The sequence below is a fragment of the Gavialis gangeticus genome, unplaced genomic scaffold (assembly GCF_001723915.1).
Source record: "Gavialis gangeticus isolate Ggan-Ray unplaced genomic scaffold, GavGan_comp1, whole genome shotgun sequence".
NCBI lineage: Eukaryota > Metazoa > Chordata > Crocodylia > Gavialidae > Gavialis > Gavialis gangeticus.
Window position 1 is genome coordinate 49,141,387 of NW_017729006.1, and position 17,851 is coordinate 49,159,237.

The 17,851-nt window shown below is 44.4% G+C and overlaps 1 protein-coding gene across 1 annotated transcript in view; it reads right to left on the reverse strand.

Annotated features, from left to right (window-relative positions):
• Window positions 1-17,851, reverse strand: part of GABBR2 (gamma-aminobutyric acid type B receptor subunit 2) — a 1,245,145-nt gene that overhangs the window by 590,604 nt on the left and 636,690 nt on the right. The window contains exon 5 of the mRNA XM_019509192.1: window positions 10,683-10,748. Within this exon, the coding sequence (XP_019364737.1) occupies window positions 10,683-10,748 (66 nt within the window). The remainder of the gene's footprint in view (window positions 1-10,682; window positions 10,749-17,851) is intronic.

Below are 17,851 nucleotides of genomic sequence, written 5' to 3' on the forward strand. Positions count from 1 at the left end.
TGGCCATAAGCTAGCAGAGAGCAGATTTAGACTGGACATTAGGAAAAACTTCTTCACAGTTAGAGTGGCCAAGGTCTGGAATGGGCTCCCAAGGGAGGTGGTGCTCTCCCCTACCCAGGGGGTCTTCAAGAGGAGGTTGGATGGGCATCTGGCTGGGGTCATCTGAACCCAGCACTCTTTCCTCTCTATGCAGGGGGTAGGACTCGATGATCTATTGAGGTCCCTTCTGACCCTAACATCTATGAATCTATGAATAAGTGGATTCTTAACAAAAGGATAGGGTGCAAAGTGCATGATGCGTTGAGTAAAAATAGAATGCTGCCCACCAGCTATCGTCAGAAGACAAAGCAGAAGTATGGCCTTGGAGATGGTGCTAAAGTCAGCAAGAAAACAAGAAAGAACTAGCGAGAAACTGCAAGTGACCGAAAGAAGAGAAGGTCAAAGTCTTACGCATGCGCTCTTAGCAGAGAGGCAAGTAAATGAATGGAATGCATAGGCAATACCATGCTAAGGAAGCAAACAGTAAACAGAGATGGAACTTGAGATGGGAAGAGAAATGGGTGGAACCGAAGGAGGGACATAGGCAGGGTGAATGTTAATAAGTATGAACCAAGGTGTATAAAATGTGAAAAGAACTAATATTCAATGCAGCTCCCTGGTTTGTTGTTTTTTGGGAGCTAGTCCAAAACTGTCTCTATTCTGAATGAAGCTGTTGCAAGCAATGTGTGCTGGTGTTTGCTCCCTGCTTGCTCTGGCTAATGAGTAACATGGGCAATTGGATCATCGTCTCCCTAGTTGTTGGGCGCTGCGTGGAGTCAGGGTCTAACAAAGATGATTTCATTAGCAAGCCTCTACAAGTTTTCTCCATTCCCACTGCACAAATCAATTCTATGCATGTCAGTAATATTGCTTAGTAAATGATCTGTTCCTACTTATGCATTCGTAGTAACCTAGATGATGAACATATCATTCTATTGGACTCTGCTAATGAGATGAGATTCTGTAGGATTTTTAAAAAATTGTTTTCGTCTTCAGGGTACTTATTTGGTGGGGGTAGAACTGGATGCTTATCTTCCTCTAGCATCAGACTCACTACCTCTAGCATCAGACACATTATTCTGCTCTTCATTGGTTCCCAGTCTCATATGGTTACTTGAACAGGGCAATTTTTTCTTTTTCTCCAGCTGGGGCTCCTGAGTAGATTATCATTTTCTTATTATTCAATTTGATACAGTCTGCTCCTGTATACACCTACTCATCCCAAAAATGTCAATAACATTCCCTCTCTCCTGAACTTGAGCTTTCTAACTTGCAGAATCACAGGGATGTTACAAAATCTTATGTGCAATGTGGCCTAAACCTCAGGATACCAGCTTCTTACCAGGGCAAGGGTGATACCTGTTCCCAGGGCTAGCGCTTGTCATGTGGTTCACTTGGTATTACCTAGTGCGGCAAGGATACGAGACTGTGATTTGTGAGATCTTCCTTCTGTTTCTGTGACAAGAATATCTTGTGTAGACTGAGATGGACAGTCTCCCTCCCATGCACAAATCTGGAAGGAACAACACTAATTTTTATCTAGCCTCTAGCCTCTAACCTTTCACCTATTTGGCATGGGTGGCCCTGCCAGGAATAAAACTCCCAACAGCACAGATTGTGGGGGCCCACAAGTCCCAAAGAAAAACACCTATGTCAATAGGGACTGGTTTTCATCCATAAGTCTGTATCCATCTGGAAATGAAAGTCTGTTCCAGATTAAACAACAACAACAACAAAACCTGCTAATTTCATTTTTTGTGAAGACATTTGGAAATTTATCTGACAGAACTAGTAACTGATTTACCTTTGCTCTTTCTTGAGTGTTTCAGTTGGGATAAATGGGACAAATGTAAGCCATATTTTGCTCATTGCCCTGTTTCAGTTGTTGCTTATGCTAGTGTAAGGAAGGGGGAATGAGCAAAACTTAAAGAACTTTTCACACTTCTTTTAACTGTACAACATTTTTATCTACACAATTTTCTACAAAAGTAGTGGAAAATACCAATGAAAAAAGAAAAAGGAAGTCGACTAATTTGTGAGATGATGGTGCCTCTCACTAATCAGATGGGAATTGTTGCTTGCAGAAAAGCATATCTGCATAATGCTGAATGAATGCAGAAGCAATAATGAGCTGAGTCACACATTTGCAGTACATACCCTTTCAAAATAATACAAATGAATATAGGCATAACATTTAAAAGTTACTAGAAACCTAAGCCTCATTTTCAAAAGTATAAGTCCCATTGACTTTCTGGGTGCTTCAACATTATTGAATAAAAGACTTAAGAGCTTTGGAAAATTTTAAGCATACTTTGATATGCAGGTATTTCAGTATGTTACTAAAGTAAAAACAATTTATTTTTAAGGGTTCTACTATGGGCACATTTGAAAATGTGTCCATTTCACATTTGAAAGTCACTGTTTCTCTGTGACCGAAAATGGAGGCATCAAAGGGAAAATGGGAGGAGGAAATATGGGAGTTTAATAGCTAAATCTCATTGCCATGAGAATTAACATCAAAACCTAAAAGGATTTCAGTTAATTTTACTATCAGGAATACTGCTTAAATCTTATTTTTCCAATTGGCCAAAAAGAGCCAGTTAGAGAATGTGAGCTGAACTTGATGTAATATATGCTTCCTTATTTTCTTCCCAGCCAGATGTTTGCATCAATTTAGGCTACTAAAGCTCAGTTTTTAGATTCATGCAGTTACTCTGACATACACCTATGAATTCAAGAGGGCATGATTGGGAATTTTCTATCAATAGTTTTGACAGAAAATGAAACTTCTGACAAATTTAAATTTTCCCTGGGAAAATTTTCCCTCTAGTATGTTAAATAGAATCTGTCCCAAGCTCTCACCCTATCTACTGGACTGGCATGGTAAAGAGCACCAATTGCAAAGGGCTAGCTTAGGAAACTTTTCATTTTTATGCTCCATCACAATCTCAAGTTCCTTGTGCACTGGCAATAAGGCACGGTGGGATCTCATGTGCAATCCCACAATTGCGCCTCTGCCATGTGCATGTGGCATGGCAAAAGGCATTAATGTGTGGATCATGAATTAGACACCATTGCACCTTTACCTGAACATGTAGAGGGTCCCTTAGATCTGGATTTCTGGTCCCTGGCCTCTTTCAGAGTGCTACCTTCTGGTTTAGTTCCTGGAGAAGGACCTTACTTCTTCAAAGGGATGGAATGCACCCAAAATCCCATTCAGTGAAGCAGGCAGCTCTATTTTAAAGAACCTTTATTGGTTAATAGAAAAACAGCAGGCAGAATCCTTGGTCCCCCAAGCCAAACTGTCCCTGTCAGGAGCAGATGCTTTGTCTGTTTCAGATTGCTCTCCTCCCGCCTCTTTCTGCTTCTCCTTGTCTAGGCACAGACATTCAAAAAGTTCAAGCCTGAACTGATTCAACATTTGCATGTTAGTCTAACCTGCAGAGACTGAACTGATTTGCAAGTGGATAGACATTCCGTTTTGAATCAGGAACTGGAAACATATGCCTGCAGTGGTTCAGGCTAGAAGTCGGGGGTGGGGAGGGGGTGCTAGAGCGAGTCCTCCCTTCCCTTCCATAGTGCTGAACTGAGGAGGTGGGGCATGGCCAGGCCCCAGCACGATGCTATGCAGTGGCAGTGCATAGTGGGTGCACGGGGGTGCACATGCACCCCCTGGGAGTACCGGTGCACTCCCTACCAGGCCGCACTTCCTGCTCAGGCGATGGGAGGGGGAGGGGGGCAGGCAGGAGCTCCAGTGCCCCTCCTGTGAGCTCCAGCTAGGGAGTATGAGCACCAGATGTAGGCCACTTCTGGAAGTGCCACAGCCATTTCGGGGAGCACTGTGGCTGCTTTTGGGAGCAGCATGGCTGCTCACCATTGGTAGGTTTTGCTGTGGGGGAACCTCCCCCCACCAGTCACTGACTGGTCACTGGGAGGGCACATGCTCCCCCTGATTAAGGCGGCACCAGTTGTCCATGATGCTATGATTAGGGAGTGCTTTAAACCCCCACCTTGGTCTGCACAGTCCCCAGCCAGTGTGTGCCTGGAGGGGGAAGCAGCCCTTACCAGGCTTTTCCCCCACTTGCCACTCAAGGGGCAGGGAGTGATCTCCCTCTCCCTGCTTCTTCGTACTGTCTGCACCAAGCTGACAGCACTCACAGGTTGCATTCATTGCAAACCAGGTCATTTCTCACACTTCTCTCTGCCCCCTATTGAACACTGATAGATTGTGGGCTTTGAAGAAAGCAAGCCAGCAGGCAGCTTATCAGAACACAAAGCTTATCAACCCATCAAGCCCTATAAATGAAAACAAACCTTGCTCTCATTAGTTTCAAGTTCTTATCTGCAGCGTGCATTTGCAAGCCACTGGCTTCTAGCCCAAATGGATACATTTCTGTCTGCATTTGTTCCGGTGAAATTGGAGATACACACACACAGTATTAGTTAGTGGTGGGGGGGTCATGACCAGATGCTGGCTGGGATCCATGCCGCTGGGGTCCTTGCCATGTGAGAGGGGTGGGAGTGGGGCAACCCTGCATGAGCAGTGAGCGGCGGGGCAGGGGGAAGCTAGGCAGATGCTACCATCTCCTACCTGCAGTCTCCACCTCCTTCTCAGCCAGCCAGAGCTCTGGCGAGGGAGGAAAGGGGCAGGGCCATCCCTGCTCTCTGGAGCAGACAGTCCAGCCCAGCCCAGGGATGAAAAGCATAACTTAAACCAGGAAGGCATCTGGGACAGAAGTTCCATAAAGCAGTTTGACCCAAACCAGGTAAGTTTGATACTACATTCAACCAGATTTATCTTATACCAGTTTTGGCCATTTTGAAACTCGCTTATGTGCATTGAGCTTCTGTTCTGTTACATGTTTAACTCAGTTTCTAATTACTTAAACCAGCTTATGTGTAACTTCTGTCCCTAGCCCTTGTATCTGGGTATCCCCCTGTTCAGGACCTTCTCTCATACTGTCCTTCTTTCAAGTGATTCCCTGGCACCAAGAACAATAACAAGTCTCTTCAGATATTTGTCTGTAGTCTGCTTGATGTGTCAACATAAGCTGATTAGCTCTTTGCTGCTTGATGGCCCATTACCCCTAATAGAGCACAGTTCCCCATAGCTTGGGTTCCAAGCACAATTAGCTCCTCCTTTCCCTGTCTAAAAGCTAGTCAGGGAAACTGAGGCATTATTATATGTCATTATAACATGAACACATTTAAACCAGAAATATTCAAACAAAACCATAGTCTGAGACGCACACATGACACCGTTGCCATTGCAAGTAGATGGGAAAAGATCTTGATCTTTATTTGCATCTCTTCAAAAGATGCTCAGAGAAGTTAGATATCTTCGAACAAGTAATAGCTGGCTAGCCTCAGAAGCCTGACTTGCAAGGACTCCAGCCCTGGCATAAGCTCATGCTAATGGCTGAAATAGTGTATTGATATTGAACTATTCTAAAGAAGTTTAAATTAAACAGAGGTGATCCTCTATGAACTTGGCATAAAAGAATTGCTGACAAAGCAAAAATAGCAAACTCTGACTTTTAACTTGTTTTCTAAAATGCAAAAATAATGTTCTTTTTTTCCCCAAGGTAGTCTAATAGTGCTTGTTTAGAACAAACAAACTTATGCATCACAGGAAAGGTCAAAAGTTCAAAATTAGATTGCTTTGTGTCCCTGGGGTACTTTTTTTACTCTCACTAAGCAGCTGTCATGATTTCAGCAGTGAGACCTTTGCAAGACAGGCAAGTAATATAGCATGTATTTGGAAGAAAAAAGTCTCTTTGCTTCCTAAAGTAATTGGAAGTAGTTTTGCTCTTTCTCTCCTCTTATCTCTGATTATACAGATGGCAATGTTATCTATGAAACATTCTCCGTTGTGCTCTGTGTTGGCCATGTTCCACAGCAGAAAAAATATGCATGTTTTTTAAAATCAAGGAATCAAAAAGAAAAATCACAAGGGAAAAGATTTTTGTGTACAACTTTTTTGGACTAATGTATAGGTGGGAGGGCTATCAACAAGCTGTTCAGTATAAAGTAGTTGATCCAGTAAAAGATACCACCCACATAAAACCCTTGCCTCAGATTTTTCCCGGACCATAACAGCTACATCATCATCCCAACCAAAAACATCAAATTCATTCTTCTCTAGTCATCTGTGGCTTATAGGAAAGTTTTCTATTAGGCCTATTATGCACTAAATACATTTCTGATTCAACCACAGTGGATTCAAACTGCCTTTGAATACAAATTACTTTGATCCAGCATCCAGAGAAAAGGTGAGAATTTCCCCTTTTTGTTGTGATTTGTGCAGTTCAGAAAAGTGGGATATCTTGGAACAAGTAATAGCTTGCTGCCTTCAGGAACCTGACCTGCAAGGACCCCAGCCCTGCAATAAGCCTAGTATTCATGCTTGTAGCATTGTTCTTAGTCATGGTTTAGCTCCTCCATTCAGTTTCTTTCCCAAAGACTGTAGGGTTGAGAGGAGTGGAGATGGGGGTGTAGGTTGTAGCCGTGTTGGTCTAAGGACATAGGCAGACAAGGTTCTTTGGGTAAATCTAATATTTTTTATTAGACCAACTCAGATAGTTGGAAACATTCTTCTTAGCAAGCTTTAGTGTTTAAATATGGCCCAAAATGGCCCCACAGTATGCCAACCTTTTTATGAGCCACCTGGAAGAATTCCTTAAGGACTGCAGCATCAAACCCTTGCTATACTTAAGATATATCAATGAAATCTTCATCATTTGGACTGAAAACCTGCAATCCCTGATTGAGTTCCATCAGGAATTTAACAGTCATCACTCCTCCATCCAACCAAAGTTCCCTCTAAGGTGTGCATGTGCATGGCTATGCACAATTAAAAGTGTGGCCGCACACAGCCTTTTCAAGGCCGCGCACCAGGAGAGGCTGGAACGGGAGCCTGGCGTGGGCTCCATCAGCTTTGGGGAAGTGCTCTGCTCCCCCACATCAGGGCTGGAGAGTGGAGCACTTCCCCACGGCCAGGGGAGCCTGCGCCAGCCCCCCACCCCAGCCTCCATCCCTGCTTTGCCTCACCTTGGGGAGGAGCCACTGCCTGCTGTGAGTGACGCTCTGCCAGCTCCAGGACACTGCAAGACACCCCCCCCGAGGCCATGCGGGGAAGCGGAACAGTGTCCCAGAGTGACCAAACAACTACAGCGCACCAAAATGAATGCACGCCAGAAATCTATTAAAGACAAGAATACCCAATTACCAGTGGGAGTACATTTCTCACAAGAAAACCACTCTCTTTCCAATCTCTCAGTTCTAATCCTCAAAGAGAATTTACAAAACACTTTTCAGAGACAAGCCTGTGAACTTCATCATCAACCTCCTGCATACAAAAAATCGTGGACTAAATACAGACATTGGATTTATGGAGCATTATAAGCTCACTGACATCTGACTCCCCAGGAACCTCTCCATTATTTACCTGCTACATTCATCCCCCCAGCCTGTTCTCACCCACTGACTCCTCAGTTTACATCTTCACTGACTGGCTTTATTGCATGCATATCAGCCTGTGGTGCACGCACCAACTGCAGATCCTTCCTCAGCCTAATGAATGGTATTTAAACCCAAAAGCTTGCTAAGAAGAATTTTTCCAAATATTTGAGTTAGTCTAATAAAAGATATCTGATTTCCTCAAAGAACTTTCTTTGGCAAGGAGTGGAGATGGCATTTAAGCTCCAACCCACCCAGGGAGGTGTACCTCCTCAGAGGTGGCCCTATCAACAACCCATTTAACATATGCTCCCCCTACTCACCACCAGTGCAGGAGGCTGTGCATGAACAGCCCTTCACATGTGCTCATAGACCTTGATGAAATTTTACACTGATATGAAAATCATATATAACTGAAAATTATTTAAAGGTGATCAGTACCATATATCAGTATGGGTATCTATTGTACCATACCATATATCAGTATGGATGTTTTTCTGAAGCCAGGAAACATCTAAGAGACAATATATTTAGAATGGTGTAAATACAATTAGAAAAGGATATCAAAAGGAGATGGAGGGTTAGGACACACGAGGCAATAGGTAACAAGTAATTTACCTAAGATTTTACGCAATGGTACTCTGAAGGAAAACTGGGCACATGACCATCTCTTCCAAGCTCACTGCCTGTTGTAGGTGTTGTTAAGTGTCTGGACAGTAGGTGCAAGGAAGCTTATTTAATACTAAGAAAATGGCTACGCTGGGATGCAATTGACAAATTGACAAGGGGAGTAAACTCATGATGTAACTTACACTGGTATGTAGCTACTGCTCACTTTCCAAGTGGTAACTTCAACGCAGAGTGAGGTGACTTATACCTTTGTAAACCTGCATGTCATCTGTCCAATCCATTTTTACCTTGGAGTAAGGTCAAATTGTTTCGCAGAAAAATATCAAGCTAAAACCTATTTCACTTGATGTGTCTAAAAGACATGTACACAGTTCCATAACTGCAGCTGCGGCACTTGCATAGAGTTTGGGATTCTATTTCATCTTGTGACTAAATAGAACTACTTGCATGCATATGTGCTGGAAGCAAAACAGCTGGGTGGTGAGAGCATGTGCCCAGGGTATGGGAGTTCCAGGCTCCAGGCCTTCTTCACCCAGAAGGGCTTGGAACCTAAATCACCCAATTCCCAGAAAAGTGAACTAATCACCAGGCATTGCCCATGGGGTGACCCACAGCACCTTGCAGTTCCTATTTTCTGACTAAAATAATAAAATAGCACTAGGAAATGTTCTGCCTCATTGGGAGCAGTCCACACATGTGCAGGCTTGTTCTCATTCTTCTAGAACTATGTGTCTCCCACGCCTGTCTGTAGAATGATCCAGTTGCAAGAGGAGAGTCAAAGAAATGTTCAGGCAACACTTAGCCTGTGGCCTGGTAGCTACAGCACTATACTGGCAAGCAGGAGATACAGCTTTCAGTCTCCTTGGAACCTGAGTCTTGTACTCTGTGGGCCAGTGCCCTAATTTCTAGTCCAAAGATGGCCAATTTTTGGCACAGGCACCCACTGGGTGTGGCAAGTGTCGAACTGGAGAGGGAATATGCAAAAGGGTGGCAGAGCGAGCAGACAGCAGAGCATTGGATCAAGCAGGGAGCACCGGGAAGGAAGCAGAAAACTGAGCAGCAGATTGGACAGCGGAAAGGGATTGAAGTGGCACTCAGGAAGGCTGTGAGGTTTATTTGTGACACGCCTGCCAAAAAGGTAGGCCTCCACTATGCTTATCTATTGGGCTAAAACAGGAGGATCCTCCTCATCCAGAATCTAACACCTACTACTCTTTTTTTTGCCAGGTTACAACTAGAGGGCTTATCTAGCCGTACACGTCTCTTGGTGAGCATATATTACCACACAACTGCTTAGCTAGAGTGTAGCTCAACTCAGCATGTATACCCAGAGTTAAATCCCAATCTATGGGAAAGAGCCAAAAAGTGTGACTTGCATATGTGCCCTGGAGACATCTAAAGGGACAATATATTTAGGATGATGTAAATACAGTTAGAACATGATTCCAAATTGTATTTCATGTTATAGGCATATAAAATGAAATACAATTTAGGCATACATGTATGCTCCCCTTTACTATGTAGTAAGCCAATTTACTATGTAGTAATTGCACCCTCAGGTATAAATAATTCTACTTAGAGATGATTCTGTCATTCTTTATTTTATATGTTTCTCTCAATTTATGAACTCTTTGATTTTGCATATGAATATGTGCTTTGGTTAGGAATATGTCACACAACTCTAATACATTGAACAAGCAAACAATTTGACTCTGTATTTTAATTATATGATTAGCAACATTTGGAAAAGTAGAGATTATTAGACTACCTTCTGCAGTTCATATCATGGTAACTGTTTTCCTTGCAGTGTGGATTTCTGCATTCTTTGAAAAACTAAAACACATTCATGCTCTACATACACATAGTTCATGGTACTGTTGACGTAAGAGCTACTCATTTAAACACAATTAAGGAAACCACTGGAGCATATGCTTTACTATGAGCCCAGTTTTAGGTCTCACTGGCATCTAGAACTCTAGCACAGTGATTGGCAACCTATGGCCCATAGGCCAGATTCAGTCTGTGGAGCTGTTTGATCCACTTTAGCAGCTGGATTGACCCAGTTTGGGTCAGAGGTGTGCAAGCACACAGGAAGCAGATGCTAGGACCCAGATGCCACCACTGCTTTTCCCCATGACAGCATGGGGACAGTGTCTGAAGCTGGCAGTCATCTCTGCAGCAGTGTGGGGCATCAGCAGTAGTTGCTTTCCTTTGACACTGTAGGGACGAAGGCCAGCTGCAGACACGTCCTCCATGCTGCCGCAGGGAAAAGTGGCAGTGGCGATGGCTAGGCTGTATTTCTCACCCCTCTGCATGCTGGCCCACCTCTGAGCCAAATTCAGTCAGTCTGGCCCACAGCCTGAAAAGGTTGCTGACTCTTGTTTTAGCATATTTAAGCATCATCAGTGGTTTAAACATGACAATGTGCTTTGTGAACTTAGGCCTCAAAAGTCTGAAGAACTGGACCATACCATTGCAATTCTATTTATCTAATACAGGGTTTTTAAATATAATTAATTCTTTACCCTAATACAGAATTAGAGATATTTACTTACACAACAGAATACTTTTGCTGCCATTTGCTCATCAAATTGACCAAGGATTATCCGAACATCATTGCCCTGTGGACAAAATAAAGGATATCAAAGATTAATACAGTCACTGCCCTTTAATAAATTTCCTTGAAATCTCTCTTGTTCCAGGCCCAAAGCCCCTGATTCTGCCAAGGGTAATTTTACTCTCCAAGTAGAATCACTGAAATCACAAAGACAACTCGAACAGAATTGTGAGATTCAATGCAATTTTTCCACCAGCCCAAGTTCTGAATTGCTATAAAGAAGGAAGAATTCTGTTCTAAACAAATGATGGATCACTGGCAATACTGAGGGGAAACAGAAAAAAAAGAAGAGAATACTAATATTTATTTTGTGTAGCTCAACATCACTATTCAATGACATTATTAAATATTAAATATTATTTTGATCTATACTGTTTTATCTCATTTTTTCCATTAAAAAGTTTTGTAAATATTCATACACACATCTGTCCGTCTGTCTATAGTCTACTGTTGTGATTCACATTACTAGTCATGGGGTGCATCTACACATGTGCTTCAATGCACAGTAGACTATTTTATTGTGTATTAAAACAGCATGTAAAACCATGACATTAAACTAACGCGCAGTAAAACAGTCTACTGTGCATTGTGTGACTATAAAAGTGTGCAAATGGAAAAAGAAGAATGGAAAAAATGCCCTGGGAATCCACAACTGAAATCAATGGAAGCTGTTTTCCTTTCATAGACAGAACTCTCTAAACAAAACGAATCAGACTATTCAATGAATTCAAATAATGAAAAGCATTTCAGATGTAATTATTTCACTTTACCAAAGATTTTCAATTTAGATAAATTTAAGTACTTTCTTCTGATATAGTAGATAACATCTCATTGATAAATCCATTATGGGAAAAACAATTTTGGTTTTAATTTTTTTCAGAAACTGAATCTGAGACTGAACTTAGGCCCAAATCCAGCTCACCTTTAGATGTACAAGTGGTGTTTTGAGCTACTTAGGTGCACAGCTTGAGTAAGATGCATACCTCCATGTAAGTCAGTGCAAGTGGGGGCTCCGCCATTTTATTTTGCCCAAAGTCTAGGGAGTAGGTCACTTGCTCAGGAAGTGAGAGACCCAGGCCCCACTTGCCCTGGAGGTGGGGGGATACTTACCTACATCTGCTTCTCAGAAAACTGATCTAACCATCAGGCCCCACACAGCTTCTCTTGGCTGCCCAGTGAGCCAGTTTCAGCCATAACAGTAGAGGGTGCTTTTGGCACTGCACAACTCACAGCCCAGCTTTACATATATAAGTGCTACTTACCCAGCTAAAGAGGAGCTTGGTCCTTCTTACCACTGCGATGTTTTACAATTCACAGTTTGCTTTGGTGTTCTGAACCAGTGCACCTTCAGTACCCTTATTTATATTTTAGTTAGCCACAGAATAATAATTTAAACAATGGATTGGGATTAGTTAAGCAATTAAAAATTAGTTGCAATTAGTTGTGATTTTAATTGCACAAAAAATTTAAAATGGTGTGCAGACACACTCAAAATTATGCAAAATTATGCACGTACTTTGTATGGTTGGGGCAGGAGATGGGGTATGTGCATGGGGGGGATTTGTGAAGGTGTGGGGGGGCTGTGGGTGTGTGTGTGGGGTTTGGAACCTGGGGAGGGGGTGGTCCCCACATGTCTTGGCAGGATGTGGGGTACTGTGGATCAGGAGCGAGGGGCAGCAGCAGGCCTGGGGGGGGCTGTGCCTTGGGAATGAGGGATAGGGGCAGGGCATGGGCAATTCACTGCCCCCTCCACAATCATTTTACCACCCCCCTCCACACACACACAGGTGTCCTCTTTTTTGAAACTGGAAATATGGTAACCCTACAGAAACGCAGCCGGGTGATGTGTAGAGCACTGTCCAGCAGGTAAGTCTGCAGAGGGGAAAGGGAAGGGGTGGGGGGAGAAGGTCAAGGCCTCCATGGTGAGGAAGGGAGTGGGATAGGGGTTAGGGTGAATGGGGACCCAGGGCCAGGGCAGGTCCTGGGACAGAGCTGTGGGTGGTTCATTCAGGGACATGGGGAGGGGCATAGCTCATAGATTCATAGACATTAGGGCTGGAAGGGACCTCATGAGATCCACTCCAGTCCCCTACCCAAGGAGCAAGAAGTCAGCTGGGGTCAGATCACCTCAGCAAGATAAGCATCCAAGCATTTCTTAAAGGTATCCAGAGTAGGTGCTTGCACTGCTTCTGGGGGAATCTATTCCAGACTCTGGAGACTCAGACAGTAAAGAAAATTTTCCTTATGTCCAGTCTAAAATGGTCTTCCAGCAATTTGTGATTGTCAGACCTTGTCTTCCCTTGGGGCGCTCTGGTGAACAGACATTGTCCCAGTTCCTGATGCATACCCCTTATGTACTTATAGGCTGTCACCAAGTCACCCCTGAGCCTTCGCTTCTCTAGGCTGAAGAGTCCCATGCTTCTCAGCCTCTCCTCATAAGGATTGCTCTCTTGACCTCTAATCATTCATGTGACTCTCTTATGGACTTTCTCAAGCTTCTGCACATCCTTTCTAAAGTATGCAGCCCAGAATTGGATACAGTACTCCAGTTGCAGCCAGACCAAGGCCAAGTAAAAAGGGAGGATGACTTCTTGGGTCTTGCTTGAGATGCATCGGTAGATGCAACCCAGAGTTTTATTTGCTTTGCCAGCTGTGGCATCGCACTGGTAGCTCTTGTTCATTTTGTCATCAATCATGACCCCCAAGTCTCTTTTGGTCATGGTGCTAGTGGGTGTAGCACTGCCAAGCCTATAAGTATGATGGGGGGATGCGGTTTCTCCGGAGATGGAGCACCTTGCATTTCTCTGTGTTGAATGTAACCAGATTTTGATCCACCCACCTTGCAAGCCTGTCCAGCTCAGCCTGAATTGCCAGCCTATCCCCAGCGTGACTGCATTTCCCCATAATTTGGTGCTGTCTGCGAATTTAGCCAGTCTGCTTCTGACACCTGAATCCAGATCAGTTATGAATACATTAAAGAGTACTGGTCTGAGTACTGAGCCCTGGGAGATGCCACTGGTCACCATGTACCATGCTGACTTGGTTCCATCGACTATCACTCTCTAGGTCCAAACACAGAGCCAGTTCCCCAGCCATTGGACCATAAGGTTGTTGAGTCTGTAGTTCTCCACTTTTACCATAAGGACATTATGTGAGACCAACTCAAAGGCTTTTTTGAAATCTAAATATATGACATCAACCTCTTCTCCTTTGTCCAGGTGATGTGTCACCTGCTCATAGAAGAAAATGAGGTTGGTCAAGAAAGATCTACCCGCAACAAAGCCATGTTGAACATGGCTTTGTTGCAGGTAGGTATGTTGGCTCTCTCTCAGAATCTTGCCTTCCATTAGCCTGTTGTTGATGGTTTCTTTGATAATTTTTTCCAACACCCTTCCAGGAATTGAGGTCAAACTGATTGGCTTGTAGATCCCTGGATCTTCCTTCCTTCCTTTCTTGAAGATAGGCACCACATAAGCCCTCTTCCAATCTTCAGGAACCTCTCCTGAGCACCATGAGTTCTCAAATATCTTCACCATTGGTCATGCTATGATGCGAGCCACCTCTTTTAGCACTCTTGGGTGCATTCCATCTGGGCCAACTGACTTGTGGATGTCCAGCCTCTCAAGCTGTTCCCTCACAAGATCTTTGTCAATTATAGGCATATGTATGAATGACTGGTGCCCCCGAGACTGGGGGGCACCATTTGTAAGTGGCAGCATTGGCAGTGAGCAGATACTGCCTGCAGATGCCAGCAGCTGCATCAGCAGCAAGGGGAGGGCAGCAACTGCCTACAGAAGCTGTTTCGGCGGTGGCCAATCTCAGGAGGGCATGTGCCCCACTATGCCTCCCCTACGTATTGCCTATGGGTGTATGATCGCCCTTACCCTGGTAGTCCTGCATCCTGTCAGGCAGGGTGATCCCCTTGGGCTGGAGGAAAACCGACGCAAAGTAATTGTTAAGGAGATTAGCTTTCTCCTGGGTGTCGGTTGTCAGCTGGCCCATTTGGTTCAGCAAGAGTCCAATGTTGTCCTTGGTTTTTTTCTGACTTCCCACATATTTGAAGAAGGGCTTTTTATTTTCCTTGATTGCCTTAGCCAGTTTGACTTCAGTTTCAGCCTTGGCTTTTCTGGTCCACTCCCTACAGATGCAGGGAAGTGCTGCATAATCCTCTTTAGTGGTAGTTTCCAACTTCCATCCCTTATAAACTTCTTTTTTCAGATTCAGGTCCATGAATTCCCTATTCAGCCAATGGGGTCTCCCAGCCCTTTTGCTACCTTTCCTATGAGCTGAAATGGACTTCCCTTGTGCTTTTAGGATCACGTCCATAAGGACCAATCGCTCATCATGGGCTTGCCTCCCTGTCAGATCATGATCTCTCAGGGCCTCAACAACCAACCTCCTGAGCTTGTGAAAGTCAACTTTCTTAAAGTCAAGGATTTCTGTGTTGCTGACTGATTTGCTAGCTTTGTGATGGATAGAGAAAGTGATCAACTTGTGATCACTGTCACCAAGTTTCCCTTCGATCCTCAGATCACTGACTAGATCATCCCCTTTGGCCAGTACCAGATCCAGCAGCGCCTTACCTCTTGTTGGCCCAGACTTCTTGAGTCAAATAGAGCTTGTCCATGCAAGTGAGGAAGCTTCATGACTGATCAGATTTGGCTGAATGCTCTTCCCATGAGATGCCAGGATGGCTGAAGTTACCCATGATGACTATGCACTGACAGCGTGCAACCTCTGCCAGTTCCCTAGCAAATTCATGGTCAAGCTCTTCCTCCTGGTTAGGAGGTCTATAATAGACTCCTACAGTTATATCCCTTTCACCATGTTCTCCCCAAATTCTAACCCAGAGGGTCTCAAGTCACCCTTCTTGGATGCCAATCTCTGCTTGTAGGGAAGTGTGCTGCTCCTTCACATAGACATCTACACCCCCACCTTCCTTTCAGCATAATCCCTCTTGTACAAGGTATAGCCATCAATACCTGTGGTCTAGTCATAGGTGGAGTCCCACCAGGTCTCTATTATCCCTATGAGATTCCATTTATTTTTGCTTAGCAGAAGGGCCAATTCCTCCTGTTTGTTCCCCATGCTTCTGGCATTTGTGTACAGGCAGCTAAGCCTGCTACTGGAAGCCCTGGGTTTTCTTGTCCTCTTAGAAGAGTCCCATTCTTGGGCTGTAGTAGGAGTGAGTTCCATTGTGTTACCTGACCTGCTGATTCTGTGGTTGTCACTTCAAGGGCTTGCACTAGTGGTTGTCCACCCGTCCCCCAGCAATCTTAGTTTAAAGCCCTGTCAAGCAGGTCAGCCATTCTGGCCGAGAAGAGCTTCTTTCCCATCGGAGTGAGGTGGAGGCTGTCCCTTCCCAACAAACCTCTGCCTCTCTCTTTGAAGTACAGACTGTGATTGAAGAAGCCAAAGCCTTCATGATGGCACCAGTGCTGCAGTCTTCTGTTGACTTCTTCAATACATCTCTCCCTACTGTGCCCATGACCCATAACTGGAAGGATTGAGGAGAAAACTACCTGTGCCCCTGGATGTTTCCCCTGGGTTTGTGTGCAGGGTGGAGGCAGGCTGCCCACTGCAGGCTGAAACTCTGCACTCTGCTGCCTTTGCCCCAAGAGACATGTGACACCATGTTGTGGCTCCTGAAGCCAGGTAGGCAGGGGACATGTGGTGCAGCCAGCGCATGGCTCCAGGGGCAAAGGTAGCAGGGCACAGAGACCCAGTCCACAGCAGGCAGCCTGCCTCCACCCCATGCACAAATCTGGAGGGCACATGACCCCCATGTCTCCCCTGGGGTGTGCACAGTGGCAGGAAACTGTGCCCTCCCCATGCCCCAGACAAGCCACCCATTGCTCCATCCCATGACCCACCCTAGCCCCAGGGCCCCATTCATACCAGGCCCTGCTCTTTCCCCTGCCCCACTCCCTCCCTCACTGTGGGGACCTTAATCAGCTCCCCCCATCCCTTCCCTCTCCCCCTACCCCTTCCCCTCCACAGACTTACCTGCTGGGTGCTGCTCTACATACCACCAGGTTGTGTTCCTGGCTACATGCATGCTGTGTCTGCTCAGATGTGTGTGTCTGTGTGCACATGTCCAGGCTGCCCTGTGGTTTCTCTGCACTGCCAACGCTGCCCTACTGGGGAGCCCAGAGGCAGCAGTGATGGCGGTAGAGCAGAGCCCAGGTGTGGATTCCAGAACCACGTGTGCAATTAAAGTGTTAAAAAAATTAACACCAGAACCAATTAACACATTAATTGTGAATGTTAGTGGTGATTAATTAACAGCCCTAATACATACATACACACACATAATACAATATGCAGCAGTGAAAAAAACTTAAACCATGTTTGCTACTTTTAAAATTTATTCAGGTTGTTTTGGGAACCATAACTCTGAACTGTCTTGACTTCTTGTACATAAAATATGAAATTAACATGTAAAAACAAACACCAAATATTAAATGCCTAATTTTGAAAAAAACAACCAAAATAGTGCCGTTAACATTGATATTTTAAAAACAGAAAAAAGTAAAGAAAGTCTATTATGATTCTTGCTGCATATAGAATGCTTTTTTTAGAATGTGCTGCAAAAATCTAGAACTCTTGGTTCCAAAATGATACCTTTTATTACACCAACTGAGAAATTGTGTGCTTTCTTCTTGACAGATATCCCACACAGCATTCTAGTAATTCGTTTTATAATCATAAACAGTTAAACCAGCATAACAAATTGGAAGCCAGTCTAAACCTGTAACAGAATGGAAGCAGTGCACATAGGCTAGTTTAAAAATGGTGGAACCTGGTCAAAAATAGACCTAGATGGATTTAGTATTAGACTTAATCAGTTTAGGTTGGACTGGTCTGTTAAACTTCTGTATCAGATTCCATCTCAACTCAAGTTAGGTTGCCGTCCACTGGCATCCCAGGCATCTTTGCAGCCCCCCTGCTCCCCTCCTGACATGGAGGCACACTGGAACTTGGCTTATGCTTGGCTGCTCTGAACTGTGATCTCCAGGCAGGGGGGTGGGAGGAAGAAGGAGGAGCAGCTATAACTCTATATTTTTCTATCTTTATACAATGTCCCTAGGTGTGTGTGGGGGGGGG